At 33.3% G+C, this 16,813-nt stretch overlaps 1 protein-coding gene across 1 annotated transcript in view; it reads right to left on the reverse strand.

Annotated features, from left to right (window-relative positions):
* The window catches only part of LOC150090782 (tyrosine-protein kinase Btk-like), a 118,452-nt gene that overhangs the window by 54,153 nt on the left and 47,486 nt on the right, over nt 1-16,813 (reverse strand). The window contains exons 6-8 of the mRNA XM_090372160.1: nt 11,938-12,018; nt 6,834-6,898; nt 2,429-2,494 (exon numbers count right to left, since the gene is read on the reverse strand). Coding sequence (XP_090228286.1) covers nt 2,429-2,494; nt 6,834-6,898; nt 11,938-12,018 — 212 coding nt within the window. The remainder of the gene's footprint in view (nt 1-2,428; nt 2,495-6,833; nt 6,899-11,937; nt 12,019-16,813) is intronic.

Raw genomic sequence — 16,813 nt, forward strand, 5'->3', positions numbered from 1 at the left:
ACTTACAGAAATTATTTACATTTTAAAAATTCAGTGGACACCATTTATTGTGATCACTCTGGGACTCAGCTAAAGTGATAACAATAATCGAAAAAACAAGAATGCAGCTATTCAGCATTATTTGCTGATGTAAAGAGGAAATGTGTACATAAAAAGGGGGAAGCGGATAAAAAAAACATGAAAATCAAACAATATAAAATATTTAACTAGCCACTGTTTGTTTGAGAAAGTCATCAATAAAATTAAACTATCATGATGTGTCTGTAATCCATTAAAAACAAATAACATATTAAAATCAAGAATTAGAAAAGGGTTAATGCTCTACTGTAAAACAGGCAGATTGGTAGGAGTACAGATATAGTACTTACTTTCACAGAGCAACAACACTAACAACCATACCAACTGTATGAAGTAACATCAGTAACTAACCATGTAGTGTGTGGGAGTTGAAGAACAAATCAGGATGTTATGTATTCACCTCCACGTATGTAAACCGCGATAAGGCAAAAAAGTGATAGCATGAACTAAAACACTGATTACAATAAATGCCATTTTGTCTACATATTTGTATACATCCGATTGGGACCTCATAAAAGTGATAACATCCAAATGATAACATTATCCAGGATAAGATGCGTGCCCTGTATTAATATTTCTTAAGTAATAGTGAAATAAATTTATTTCATAATTAAATCTCTTGCATGAAATTAAAAACATAAATTATCCATTAAGAGATAGGCCAAAAAAAATCATATTTCTGGCAAAGACATTACAAAAAATTTCACTTCCACAAAATTAAAAGTTCTTTTTTTAGATAAAATAAAAAATAAAATAAAATAAAATAACCTCATATTGGCAAATTGAAGCAAGGAAACAGATTACATGGCACCAACCTTAAAAAAAAATTTTTAATTGTAAACTTAGATATATTTCCATTTCTTTTATCTATTTTACCCAAGTATTTATCCATTCCTTCTTTAAACTTATGTAAGTTTTCCTGCCTTACAAGATTATTTGGGAGTAAAAACCTTATTTAGATATTTAAAACCAACAGAAACTGCTTTAACCCTTGCACAAATTAATTTGTGGAAAAACGTAACAGAGAAATGCCTTCTAAACAAAATTAACATTCCACCAAAATCTTATTCTTCCCAAGAGCAATATAATCCAAATAACTGATGCATCTAAAAATCAGCAATAACAATAATTCTCCCCGAAGGCAGCAATATAATTACGCCCAAAATTTGCACGTCATTCATTGAATGTGAATAATTTAAGGCATTCGCTGCTAGTTCACACATGTGTGATGGCATTTTTAATCCACCTGGATGACAAACCATCTGACTTTAAGAACATTTTCTTCCATATTTCCAGGAAAAAAAATGGATATTTTTGTCTATAAACTTTCACCAATTGACTCAATGCCATGATTTTTGAATTTGGTGCAATAAAGCCAGTAGCAAATGTGTTAATTACATTTTTCAAAATGCAATTACATCAAAGCTTTGCTGAGAACACAATTTAATCAATTTTCTAACTTATTTTTCGGAGTGCAAATGTTCTGATAGAACAAATTTAATTTGTTCTATCAGTTCTTTATTTGTTATTTGTTCTGATAGAACAAATGAAACTGCCAGTCACTAGAAAAATTAATATTTCTTAGCACACACCACAGTAAACAAATTTACTGTATAAAACCAACCAAAAAACATCCACAAGAAGCATGGAGAGGGAATAAAATCCAGAAAATAAAAACAGGCTTAAAAGAGATGATCATACCTCCAAAATACCAGCACATAAAATTATGATAAAAAGCAGAACGATGAATGAACAAAAACTTGCTCAGCATGTCACCTAGAACTCACAGGCCATTTATAACGAATGCACTTCGGGAAAATTTTTAAATGTTTATTTCAACTTACATGGTGAATACACATTATGTACATGCACAACCTGGAAAAACGCTCAAAAAAATAAAATAAATAAAATATATATACACACACACAAAAGTTTATATTTTTTATTTATACTTATATTTTTGATATCAGAATCTGAATTGTGGGAGGGGGAATCAGATATGTTACAAAGCCCATAGTTGTAGGGGAGAAGTTACACAACCATTTTATATAATAATGTGAAGGAGTTTTAAAAAAAAAAAAATTTTAAATCACATTAAATTTATGGAAATTTCAGATGCAGTTTTTCCCTCCATTATTTTATTATAAGTATATGCTAATAAATTAAAATATAATACTATAATTAATCAGCTAAATATACACTTGTCCGTCCATGCATGCATGCATACATACATAGCATGTGAAAAAAAAAAATTAGTTAATGAATTTTTTCAAAACATAAAAAAACTAAAAATAATTACAAAAATGAAGCCAAAAGTAGCAAGCAGAAATATTTTTTAAAAAATACTTACTCATATTGAAGTAAACCCATAGAAGCTTTTTCTTCCACGTAATTACTTGGAATGTATCCAATTTCACTGCAGTAAAAAAAAAAAAAAAAAAAAAAAGTAACCCATATTAACCCATAATGGAACCAAAGAACACAAAAAAAATGAAAAATAAAATATAGGAAGGGAGATAAAACTGTTAAATGTTTGTAGTGGATATGATTTCTAGAAGGTAGTGAGATGTTCAAAGATGAAAGGAAACTGCTGTAAACCTCAGGAAGATGTAGCAGTGGCTAAAGAAGTATACAAAAAATAATCAAGCACATGTGACCAGTAAATACAGTAATGTATTTACAAGAAAGTCAATGTACTGATTTATAAAAAAAACACAAATTATAAACAAAAAATTTTGCAAATTTTGTTTGGATTGTTTCAAGATGGAAAAACATGGTAAAAAACAGTCCCAACAAAGTAGCATTTTTATATATAATGTATGCTGAATTGGACTTTAAACACAAGAGTTCTAAATGGGCAGTGTTTATGTTTGAATGTTGGCCACCTTCTTTCAAAGTGATGGACTTCATATAAAAATACAGAAATCCCTGTTAACCTGAGGGATCAAAAATTCAAATTACTTATTACAAAAATATTTTTTAAAGTTAATATATACAAAAAAATCCATTATTTTCAGGTATTGTTATCAACAAGACAAACTACATTAAACACAAACTGAATATTAAAAAAAATTCCTAAAAACTCCCATTAAGTCACACTAATTTTAGATTGTTGCTGTTTTGAATGCATTATATTCAACTACTGTGTCAAAATACACAGTGTGGCAATCAGTTATTGTTATTTTTGGTTTTTAGGAGCATTCGCAACTAAGGCCACATTGCTCCGGGAATATACGGTGATCATTCCCTGACCTTTCCGCATTCTCTGTATTTGGTGGTGACGGGCTCGAACCCCAGTCTAATCAAGAAGCATGTGCTACGCACTGCTGCTCCTTCCCACTTGGCTACGGAAGTGCCGTGGCAATCAGAAAACAAGACTGATGTTATGAGACAAATGCTGATGCTGCCATTTACTAGAAGTAAACATGAAACGAAAAAGTGATTGTTCTTTGAGCACTGCAGTCAAAGTCAGCAGAAATTGCTGCCACTTCAGAATGTAGTGTGAACTGAACTGCAAACCTCCTCTTGTTGTTTTGGGTTTTATTGGCACATCAGCAACTAAGGCCAAAACTATATCATATAAAAGAGCAGATTAATATTTCAGTGACCTAAGGAATTAGGTCACTACATCAAGATGTATAGCAATAAAAATATGTAAAAAATTTATAAAACAGTAACTTTTAAATACATAAAATGTGTAAAAATATTAAAATATTTTAAATAACTAAAAACAGCTGATAAATTTACATTGTTGGATAAAACGTGACTGAGCGTATAAGGCTCAGTCAGATGGCCAAAAGCAGTAAAATATAAACATTCTGTAAGTGGGAATTCAGATAAAATATGTGTTATGGTTAAAAAGTGTCACACTGCTCACACATAGGAGAGTCATCTGCCCTCAGCAGGAATGAATGAGTAAGATGACTGTGTACTATGTGGTGGTGAGCAAGAACAACTTCCTCTTAATAAGGAAGTTTAATTACTGGCTTTATCTGATACAGCTTGTTCATGACCTGCTCATGCCAAGATTGTTGCCACTGGGAGAATAACAGGCCACAGTTGTTCTGGGATTGGGTTAGCTGGCTGCAGTGTTGGCATTCATTACCCTTGATCCCAGGGTGGCTTGGAACCAGAAAAAATTGATGTCAAAAGAACATTCAAAAAAGAGAATGTAACATCTGCTGGACTGATCAGGAATGGATGAGGATTATATCTCATCCCTGCTAAAGCCTGTAGTATACTTAAAGAGTCTGCATACACCTTTGGTAATTGTATTTTTAATGTGGCCCGAGGCTAATTCAATAGCATAAAACTCTGCAGCGTATATACTGCAATCGTCAAGTATATTCTCGATATGTTATTTGGGAAGATGGCACCATAACTAACAGATAACTCTGACCTTGAGCCATCAGTAAAGACAGGAGGCAAGACGTCAGAGTATTCGGCTCAGTGGGCAGTATAGAGTTCTTGGTAGACAGAGTTCGGAGTGGTGGTCTTTCCCCACTTGTTAACAGGGAAGTTACACAGCAGTATCCAAGCATGCCAAGGTGGAAGTAGCTGCCTTGTTAAAACATTGTCTACTGTTATGTTAAGCTCTCTGAGTAGCTCTTGGACACAAATACCAAAGGAACAGTTGGCAGACTGATGGATGTTATAAAGATTTTCCCATTGTGGCTCAAAAATGAGTGTCAATGTGGGATGGTCTGGCAGGGATTTTAGTTTGAAAACATACTGTAGAGACAACTGTTTCCTACAAAGTGATAACAATGGCTCATATGCTTCGACAGAGACTGGACTGGAGATGTCTGAAATGCTCCAGTGGCAATATGAATCGTCTAATGGTGGATAGACATCTCTCCCGTGTCTGTGTTCTGGAGGATCAATGGAACAAAGAGCAAACATCGTTTTGTGTTCGAGTGGGCAAAAGTGCCACAGAAACATTTCAAATTATGAAGCAAATGTATGGAGAGAACTGTCTGTCGGGTGCACATAACAGACAGTTCATGAGTTTGAGTGGCATAAATGTTTCACCCATGGAAGGGAACCACTGGAAGATGACAAACATCTAGGCCCAGCAAAAATGGTTCAAATGCCAGAGTTGATTGAAATGGTGCAGGAAATCATTACCAATGTGCAACGCTCTGAATAATTTCAAAAGATCTGTGCATTAATGAGGAAACCATTCAACAAATAATGCAGGATTTGAAGAAAACGAATGTCTGTGCACCGCTTGTTCCACATTTGTTAACAGAGGTCAATGATAGGCATGATTTGAACGCTGCAGAGAACTTGCTGAGGCCGATGGAAGCAAACCCAGCTTCCTGAATTCAGTCATTACTACCCCCACAATGAAGTGTGGAGTGGAAGTCTGCACACTCTCCCAAAGCCAAAAAAGTTTGTCAAGAAAGGTCAGAAATCAAAACCATGCTCATCACTTTCTTTGGTAGCAGGGGAATTGTGCACAAAGAGTTCTTGTCCAATGGCCAAAGCGTTACTGCTTTCTCTATCTAGATGTTTTTAAATGTTTGTCGCAGAAGAATATGTCGTGTGTGCCTCAGTGTGGAGAAGATGCAGTAGGTTCCTCTTGCAATACAATGCACAAAGCCACAAGGCTCTTCTGTTCAGGAGTTTTGGCTAGTAGAAAAGTCTGCATACAGTCACACCCACTGTATACATCAGACTTAGCCACAAGTGACTTCTTTTTTGTTCCTGAAGCTCAAGGTGCCACTGAAAGGCAAGAACGCTGAACCATAGCCTTCCACCAATCATTTCACTCCCTAAATGATCATTGCATGCAGTATGTGGACTCCAGACGAAGTTACTTTGAATAAACCAAGGTAAATTTGAGCACATTGATCATTATTTTTTTTATAGCATCAGTCTTGTTTTCCAGTTGCCGCACTGTGTATAACACTATATATAACAGCGTATATGGTTTTTTTAATATAACAAAAAAAAAAAAAAAAAAAATACATTATTAAAAATACATTATTATTAAAAATTAAGATAGATAGATATTTTTATACCCTGAATGGCTGAAAAATGCAAAGGCTCACAAAAATGCCCACACATCTTCTTGAGGACTAAATATCATATAAGGAAACCACCAAGTTACACACCAGATTCAATTCCCTCACTACTGACCAGCTGCAAACTGGAACAAATAACACTAATACTTGGTTAATTAATTAAATTTATTGAACCTTAAAATGATATAAATTAATCTAGGATAGGCTCTAAACTAAATCAAGCATGAACACAAATCAATGATGTTTCGGAACACTTCAGGAACTGTTTTTAAGACAAAGGAGGTCTGTGCCCAAAGTGGTTCCAAATGTTTACTATCTGTATTCAGATTTCTTTTTGATTTAGTTTAGGGTACCTAGGTGCAATTTATTTCACTTTAAGGTTCAATAAAGTTAATTAGCCACTGTATGTGTTCATTTAATTGTTTAGTGATATTGTATCAACCCATATGTATCACTCCATATTAAAGTATATTTGGTGTCACCATTCTGTTAGGTGCAAGATGTTAATCATTTGTACTACTCTTACAAAATTCTTCTACTTTCACATTGGAAGTAATCAATTTAGTTCTAATACTACATCATGAAACTATGCTAAACACAATGAAACTATGTAAGTTTATTTCTGATAAAACTATGATTGAAAATTAATAAGGTATTAAAAATATTCTTTGAATATTAAAACCATATCAAAATATAAATTATTTTGAAAGCATATTGAAAACTCACTTAAATTTGTTTTTCACTTGCCACCAGTGTTCCCGCGAATCATCAATAACTTCATATTCTTCTCCCTGAAAGAATACAAAATTATACATGTAAACACAAGAGAATTAACTTAAAAAGAATGCATTCATTGAATATTTAATTTAAATATAATTAAATTGAGAACAATCCTCAAAAGCAAATGTATGCATTTTGCCAGCTCCTCAAAAAATTCTTTTAAGATGTTTTACTACAAAACATATCTGAACGAAGGATTAATTGATGCTTCATCAGAATGAAAAACTAACATGAGCATTATGTTACCGACAACATGGATTTGAAGAAGTTAGAATAAAACAATCATAAAACTCCTCACCAAAGAAGGCAAATTGTCCAAGGAAATTCATTTGAGGCTGATTAATGTATATGGCCAAGATGTCTTTGCTATATTAAGTGAAGCTCTGGAGTAAGCTATTCAAATGGAGAAGGAAGTCACTGCAAGGTGACCCAAAGATAATATGTCTGATTCAGGCAACTTCACTAGAAATGTGTGAAAAAGTAAAACTGAGGGTGATGAAAAATAGGAGATTAAAGTTTCACAGGTAGCCTATGAAACTGGCATATCAGAACTAAATGTTTTGTGAATACTTCATTTGAAACTAAAGATGTCAAATGTTGTAACCACCATGTTCCGAAGGCACTGATTCCTCTCCATAAAGAGAAATGAGTAAAACTTAACTACAAAATGTAAATATTTTTAAATAAGACACAAAATGTTGTGTCTAGATTGGTGAGAGATGAAACCTGGATTCAACTTTGAATACAGAAAGTGGAAACACAAGGGCTTGCCAACCCTGAAGATGTCCCTTGAAGACAATCTAGGAAGATCATGCAATCTTTTCACAAGATTCAAAGGGAAATTCTCCTTGTTGACTACATGCTCCACAAGACGACAGCCTCTGGTGGAGTTCATACTTCCACATTACGGAAATTGCACAATCCCATCAAGAACTTTTCGAGTGGTGTTCTGTTACTTCATAACAGTGCAGATTCAAACCTTACTTCACTCCTCCTATAAACCTAATGACTTCCAATGATTATTTCTGCTTAGAAAATTAAAATACGTACTTTGTGAATGTTGTTTTTCCACCGATGGTGAACTTTATTTAAGCTGCCATTTCTCGGTGCATTATAACTGAAAAAATTTTGCTTTTTTATGAGGGAAGTAGTGCCCATAAATGAAATGGAGTAGGTGCATTGAGATCAAAGGGACTTATATTGAAATATATTTTTAAAAAAATACCTTTTTTTTTTTTCATACACAATTAGATAACTTTTCTAGTGCCCTCATTGTAGCTCAAGTTTTTAATGTTTCTCATAAAGGTTTAGCTAAAAAAAGCAAATTATATCAAGGTTGTGTAAAACAAAAGTAACTTTTACTGTAAAATATTTAATAATATTTTCCAAGTAATAAATAATATATTGATCTAATACAGCGATTGTATTAGATAATACAATAATACAAATACAATAATACTAATAATACAAACTTCCAGGAGGTGTAGGGGGGCACAAAGATGAATCGGAATCACATAGCATTGCAGGGTCCGAAATGCCTTCGTCATGCTGCGGTAGAGGACGTTGAACGGGAGGTCACGTGAACAGTGATCCCGCTGGAAGTCAGCATTTGCGAACCGTTTCTGTTGAAGAAACCAAGTAGCAAAAGTCCTCCGGAGTGGATAATCCGCAGACTCCAATGATTGGACGCGTTGCAGTTGGTATGAACTCATTTGGTTTGTTGACAGTATCCTCCATACAGTGGATTGGGAAATGCCCAATCGTTGGCCTATCGCTCAAGTACTCATACTCGGATTGCCTTCTGCAAGACGTAGGACATTCTCCTCATTGTCTGGTGTCCTCGTCATTCGCTTTCGATTCGTGGTACCTCTCGTGAAACAACCAGTCTCACATAACCTTCTGTGCACACGTGCGAAAATCGTATGATGAGGAGCACGCCTGTGCGGGAAACGTTCCTGGTACAAACGCAGAGCGGCATGCCGTTACAGTCCGCAGCTCCATACGCAAGGTGCATGTCGGCCAGTTCAACGTTTCAATACTTGTCCATCCTACTGCCTTGGAAACCGGTTTGCAAATGCTGACTTCCAGCGGGATTGCTGTTCATGCGACCTCCCGTTCAACATCCTCTACCGCATGACGAAGGCATTTCAGATCCTGCAATGCTATGTGATTCCGATTCGTCTTTGTGCCCCCTACACCTCCTGCAAGTGTGTCGCACTGGTAGTGAATCACCCTGTATAGTCAATTCTGGTTATCTGGGGCACATTGGGACTAGTGCATTTTGGCCGGATTAAGTGGCTGCCCCAATTATCTGAAGTGTCACATAAATAGTTAAAAATACAATTGACCCCAGCTTTACAAATGATTTTCTGTACGATCAAATCACGTTATGATGGACTCGCCATAGTAAAGTACCATTCACTATACAATATGTAGTAAGAGCCAGTCATTGTGATCACGTTTGTGAAAAGAATTTTAATTCTATTAAACAGCAATTTTAATTAGAAAAAATAGGAGGAATATTATCCACAGGCTATAAAAGTAAAGCCTGTGGATATCAAGCACAAAGTTACACTTTATTATCTTACTAATTAAAAAAATATGTGAAAATCGGAAGAATATTTTCCATAGGTTACCAAAATAAAAATAAATTTACGCTTGTGTGCAAAGCTTAATTAATATGTACTGTAATATGTACTAACTAGTTGATATTTCTGTTCGCTAACATTTGTAGGTGGGGGTTAAAATTTAAAACAAGAAAAAAGATAGGCAACCAATAACAAAGAACACGGCACACACACAAATCACAAGTAACATGATACTCGCAAGTGAGAACGGAGTAACAAGTTACAAAGCTTAAAAAATAGGAATGAAGAGAAGATTCTGAAAATTTGTTTTTTATATGACTGAAGATTTCATGGAAGGGAAAGCTCATTTCACCATAACATGAAAACCCACAGAATTCCAGCTATCAGTATTATCGCCAATTCAATAAGGTCAAGTTTACTATCAGTTTATACATAATAGATTACACTAACAGAAAAACCCAATAAACAGGGGACTGCTAATTGTTTTATGGTTGTGATCCCCAGAAATCCGACCAAACCACGTGGTATGGTCGGAGACAATCATAGGGTAATCTTGAGTGCTGCAGTCTCCTGCCCCGATTAAACAGCATGTTATCCCAATTAAGCAAAGTAAACTCTGGCTATTTTCTAAATTGGGTTCTGTTCTTTAAGATTTGTCCCAAATAAATGGCTGCCCTGATTAATGGGTGGCCCAAATAATCGGAATCCACTGTGTATATATATATATATTATACATGTTTAAGGCACAGCTACCAATGGAGATTTTTTATTTAGCCAAATACTATGATATTGTTTCCAAAAACTTAACCATTAGATCAGTGATGTTTAAATTTTACAAAGTCAGTTATTGTTAATGATAGAATCTGGTATACCCCCAAAATTAGAAGGTTATAGTGCTGGCATTTACGAATATTTCCACTGAATTTTTTCCTCCTTATATACATGGATGGAAATAATGAAAAATAATAAGCAAAAGCATGCAAAGAGGTGCTGAAATATTTAATTGTTGACTTTTATCTTTGCAAAATAAAAAGAAGAGGTACATCTTAGATAGCAAGGCCCTAAACCAATGCTTATTTGCTTATGCCTGAATCTGGCACTGCTTCTATAAACAGTAATATCAAAATATCATAATCATAATGACAATATTTATTTAAAAAAAAAAAAAAAAAAACTTACTGGCCAATTCTGCACAATTAATCAATCAATGGACTGATTTTCCGATTCAACATGTAGACACATAACCTTACTACCAATAAATTTTTATTTTATATGGTCATATACATGTTAAAAAAGATATTGTAATGATATTGCTTTTTTAAAAATAACCATTAAATCAGTCATTGTAACAATTTTTAGCTATAGTCTAGTAGGAACGTTTGTAAATATTTCACATAGTCCTTTTTCTCTGATCAATTTTACGTAAGCAACATAATGTTAAAAAATATATTTGTAGCTACAGATAGTTATTTTTTCTTTTAGAAAATTTTTCATATGTGATTGGTCAGTTTTTACAAAGGAAATTATGAGTTTGTAGCACAATTGCAGATAGTGATATTTATTTGAATTTTTTTTTTATTTAGTTTTATTTTAGTCAAATACCAGTGCACACTGGAGAGAGAAACTACACAAAAATTGCTTTCAAAAACTTACCTGCATAAAAAAAAAGTCAATAATGAATGTGGCAGTTTATGACCATGGTTGTGGAAGATATGAATAATTTGATATACAGTGTTAGGATCATTAGGGATAATGGCAACTAACTGAAAATGTTAAAGAGTTTCAACACAGCTCGACTAATTAACACATCCCTTTGGAGATGAAGAATGACTTCAGATATAGGATACATAGATAAAGGGTACATAGAGCGTTTGAGACTGGAAATTATAATTATCTTGTACTAAATAAAATATAAATGGCAATCTTTTCTTAAAAAAATTGTTTGTTTTTAACAAAAAGTGCTAAAACAGAATTTTGAAAAGCTCACAGATTTGTCAACAATCACTAAATACAGAAATCTTCGTGCTCAAGGGTTAAATTACATTTGTGATGCTGCTAAAATGACCTTAGAATGAAGGATGGCAGAAATTTAAGAGACTTGAAAGTCAAAATGACAGAGTAGACCAATAAAGTTGGAGAAAATAAGAGAAACAGAAAAATATTATAAGAAATTTTTAACAAATACAACCATGAAATCATTATTAGAATATGAAGAAAAGCATAATGCCAAGATATATGTGAAAAAAAATATATAAGACAAATAATAAAATGGTACAAAAATGAGTAGACTATGACTTAAGAAACAGAGATCATTGGTTACTTATAATTTGCCTGCTTTTAATATGATCTGCATAGTAACACTAAGCAAATTTACCTATTTTCCAAATCTATACACAAGAATAATTATTTCAGCTTCATTACTTTTGGATAATACTATATTTATATGATAATTATAATCTAACCTTTTCTAAGGAAAGATCTCCTTCTTCGATGGCTTGAAAAGGATATAAGGCAACAACAACTTTTGGTCCACTTGATTTATTCTGTAAAAAGATTTGAAAAAGTTTTAATATAAATACAAATCATTTTAATTCTTGCTTAAATTACATAACAGAAGTTAAGTACATTGCTGTATTCCCATCCTCTTAATGTTTAACAAAGGTAACTTCTTCATATCACACAGAAAAATCAGACAGAACTGCTTCATTATTCACAAGTTATCTGAGATTCACTAACAGAAGACCACCTACTGTCTGATGAGAAACCAGTAAGTCTTGAAACAGACTGCCTTTATTTTAAAGGAATAACTAGGTAGAAGAAAGTTTGTTCTACCTTGAGAATTAATCACATAGCATTTTCTCATGGCAGTTGAAATCTGGCTGGCCACAAAATATATAGAAGCACAAAACATTCCTCAATTATCCTACATGCTGCCCAAGGAAAGTATTAATGATTAGTTCTAGTGTTGTTTTAAAAGTGTTGTAGATATCTTTAAAAGTGTTGTAGATATCAATGATAAATGAAATCAAAACCAAAGAAACATGAAATCAAGACAAAAATCTGTACATGGGACTTGGTTTGTTTGTTATTTGGTTTTTAGGAGCATTAGCAACTATGGCCATATTGCTCCGGGGATATATGGTGGTAATTCCCTGACCTTTCCGCATCCTCCGTATTTGGTGGTCACGGGCTTGAACCCCGGTCTAATCAAGGAACGTGTGCTATGCACTGCTGCTCCTGCCCACCTGGATATGGAGGCGCCACATGGGACTTGGTACAGTCACAGTATACAAGTTTATAATGAACAACTTACAATTTCATATAAGTGACAAATAATTTATGAAATTAACTTGTGATTGACTTTAGGCAATACATATAAAGAATGAATGATCTGCAATAATACAAGGGGCTATTACCTGTTTTTCCAAATCTAAACAATAACAAATCAGTTAATGTACACAGTGCATTTCATTTCAAGCATGTCAGCAAATAGTAATAATTCACGATTTATAACCAAAAAAAAAAAAAAAAAAAGAAGATTTTATGTGCAAACCAAAAACATTTCATTTCTGTACATTTGCTATGTTGCCCAGTCATTCTTTCAATCAGTGCATGACAACAAACACAATTATATGGATAACCTATGTGATACATATAAAAAAAATTAAAATAATGGTTGCTGGATTTTCTGTTGTTCTGATTTTAATGGAATTTTGAGAAAGCTTGACAAATAATTCTGAAAGAGCCAAATATAAATTTCATGAAATTCTGTCTACTGAGAACATATAGATGTGGGAAAGACAACAGGAGCTTTTTGCATCTATGCTAACATGCTTAATAATTAGCTAAAAGAAATGAGGATGATCAAGAATTTCAGCACTGAACAGAGAGCCACTAGAGAAAGCTTACAATCCCAGATCTTATCATCTAGTGTTTCACAATACCCACTATTTTACCTACTGTTTACAAATATTCTACATATAATTTTTACAAAGAAATATGAAAATAATTTCATAAACCAAATTCATTACAGTATGTTTAAATGTACACTACTGTAAACCAGTGGTTTGATGCTGCTGATCATAGTCTTCTCCAGCCCTCTACTGAATCTGTGTGGTGGTACACATATGAACAAAGGTGAATGATAAATATTTTAAAGTTTATTATCCATTTAAATCTGCAGTACACTTGCTAATGCAACCAGAGTACTACCACTAATTCAATTTAAATAATAAAATATCTATTAGAATTATGTCAGTGTGAATTTTAATATGTACCTTATATTTTCTAAAGTTTTGATCTGCATCATTGATTGTTTTTTTTTACTTGAAGAAGTATATCCATAAAAAATCCATGTTGATGTACAAAAAGTACCATGAGCCCACCCATTTTGTTCATGCCTGTTGAAAGTGAGGTAGTCAAGAAATAATGTTTTTTGGATAACAAGACTGCTGTTACTAAAGATATCATTTGTTACATTTTCAGAATAAAGAATAAAATTTTATAAAGGGCATCATTATAAACTATTTGCTGCTCTTTTTTCTAAAAACATTAAGCTGCTTACAGTGCAATAGTGCACTTGCTTGTGCAACTTTTTTTTTGGATACCTGCTGCAGGTTAACCCATACCTGATAATACTGTGTTGTAAATGACACAGTCAAGAATATTATTACCAACTCTTTAAAGTGATAGATGCAATAATAACAACTGTTTAGTAATAACTGACATTCCAAAATTAAAATAGCTTTCATGTGCTATTTTTACCGTTATTTATGTTTTAAGCGTATATAAACAGAAAAATCTCAATTGAAAATCTAAATTAACATTAATGAAAAATAGAAAAAAAAGTGTTTCAAAAGCCAAAATTGTAAAATATGATAAATATCAAATTTTGGATTTATGAAAAATGCAATTAATAGAAAACAGTTTTTATTTCATTTATTTTTTTATTCTAGAATCTTGAGCCCCTAAATAATTTCTCCCTTCTGAGAGCTGCTGTTATATCAGTCCTGGAAATGCTACTATAATTTTAAAATATTGTTAGCCACAGAACTTTGTGTTTATTATAAAATGTCATACCTTTGTATATAATTCTTCTGAAGCTCTATAAAAAGCATAAAAAATATCTGTTCTTATGGAAAATTGCCATGGTTACTTATGCAGTTTAAAATTATGAAATCCACTGAAATGAATACTATTGTGTGCATTTTTAATAAAGTTATTTTAACGCTATCTTATTTACTTAATTAACAAATTTTGTTTATTTAAGATTTAAAAGTTGTTTCTGTTAAAAAAAAAAAAACATTATAGTCGATTTCATCTAAAAATTGTATGAAATCCTCTATTGTCCATAAGCTTCCATAAGTTAAATTACCATTAATGAATAATTCATCACTTGAAAGAGTAACATATACATTAAAAAAAGTTAAGGAGCAGTAAGGCATACCTTGCAACAGGCTCATTTTTTAATAGCCGCACCTATATTTGGTATGTAATATTTGAAAAAGTGTATATTTATATATTTTTATGATATGTAACTTTCATTTAATGGTATGTATTAAAATTAAATTATCATTATAAAATTAATAAATTGTTAAGAATTATATTATGAAATTATTATTATAATTTCAAATTCTCTTATTTAGTATTAGTAACGGCCGCATGGTGCAAGAAAGCCTATGGCTTATGCTGCACCAGCCAAAAAAAATAATAATAATAATAATAATAAATAAATAAATAAATAATAAATAAATAAATAAAAAATAAATAAATAACTAAATAATAATAATTAATAAAAAAAATAAAAAAAAGGAAATTAAACCTATCATCCTATGCGCTTCCCTTACCCGAAAGTACTATCCAGATGACCTTTGAATTTCCTCAAACTGTCGGCCTCTACCACCCATGAAGGTAACTTATTCCAGTAATTTATAACTCGCTGGCTAAAATAAAACTTCCTGCAGTCCAATCTAAACATTTCCCCCCGTAACTTGAATTTATGTCCCCTAGTTCTAGCATCATTTATAATCTTGAAAATTTCGTCCTCATTCATTTTACTGATGCCTCTCAGAGCCTTAAACACCTCAATCAAATCTCCTCTAAGGTGTCTAGTTTCCAAACTCTGCAACCCACATATTCAAAGTCTTTCTTCATAAGGACGCCCTTTTGCCGATCTCACCAGGCAAGTTACCCTTCTTTGCACCCTTTCAAGAAGCTCGATGTCTTTCTTTAGGTGCGGTCTCCATACTTGAACACAGTATTCCAAGTGTGGTCTAACATAAGCCTTATATAATGGGATTATCACGTCCCTATCTCTACTTGCAAAAGTTCGATAGATCATCGATAGGACACCATGGGCCTTCCTTGCAACCTGTTTACAATGCTCAGAGAATTTCATGTCTGATCGTATCATAACACCCAAGTCCCTTTCCTCCAGTACTGGGTTTAGTTGAACTCCACCAAGTGAATAAGTTTTTTTGGGATTACTGTTTTCCAGGTGTAATACCTTACACTTTGTTGGATTAAAGCACAGCTGCCATTTTTCTGACCATTCCTGAAGTCTATCTAGGTCTCTCTCTGAAGAAGCTCAGCTTGACAGTGATCATTAACTACTCTACCAATTTTAACATCATCTGCAAATTTAGACATCACGCCCTCTATCCCTTCATCAATGTCGTTTATGAAAATTAAAAACAACAGTGGTCCTAATACTGATCCTTGGGGAACCCCACTTCTTACATCAACCCAATCTGAGGAATAGCCATTTATCACAACCCTCTGCCTCCTGCCCTGAAGCCATCCTTCTATCCATCTAAGGATTTTCCCAGTGATTCCAACCTGTTCCAGCTTATAAAGCAACCGCTCATGTGAGACTGAGTCAAAAGCTTTGCTAAAATCTAAATAAACAATGTCGAAATTATTCCCTAAATCCAGCTCGTGAGTGACCTTTTCGAAATAACGAACTAGATTTGTTAAACATGATTTTCCCTTTACAAAACCATGCTGAGTATCCTTGAGAATTTCAATTCGATCCAAATGATCCTGAATTCCACCCTTGATCATTGCCTCCATGATTTTCCCTACTACTGAAGTCAGACTGACAGGTCGATAATTTCCAACTTCACTTTTAGAGCCACCCTTATGTATGGGAGATACATTTGCACTTTTCCAATCCAAGGGAATCTCCCCAGAGTCTAGTGATGCTCGCATAATTAGCCTCAATGGTTCAATGCACTCGCTTGCCGCCTCTCTTAAGATTATAGGGTATATTCCATCAACTCCAGGAGCCTTACTGGTCTGTAGGCTCGAAAGTTTTTTTATTAAATAATCTTGCGAAAT

This window comes from Mastigoproctus giganteus, chromosome 1 (assembly GCF_048544385.1).
Source record: "Mastigoproctus giganteus isolate SK-2022 chromosome 1, ASM4854438v1, whole genome shotgun sequence".
Classification (NCBI taxonomy): domain Eukaryota; kingdom Metazoa; phylum Arthropoda; class Arachnida; order Uropygi; family Thelyphonidae; genus Mastigoproctus; species Mastigoproctus giganteus.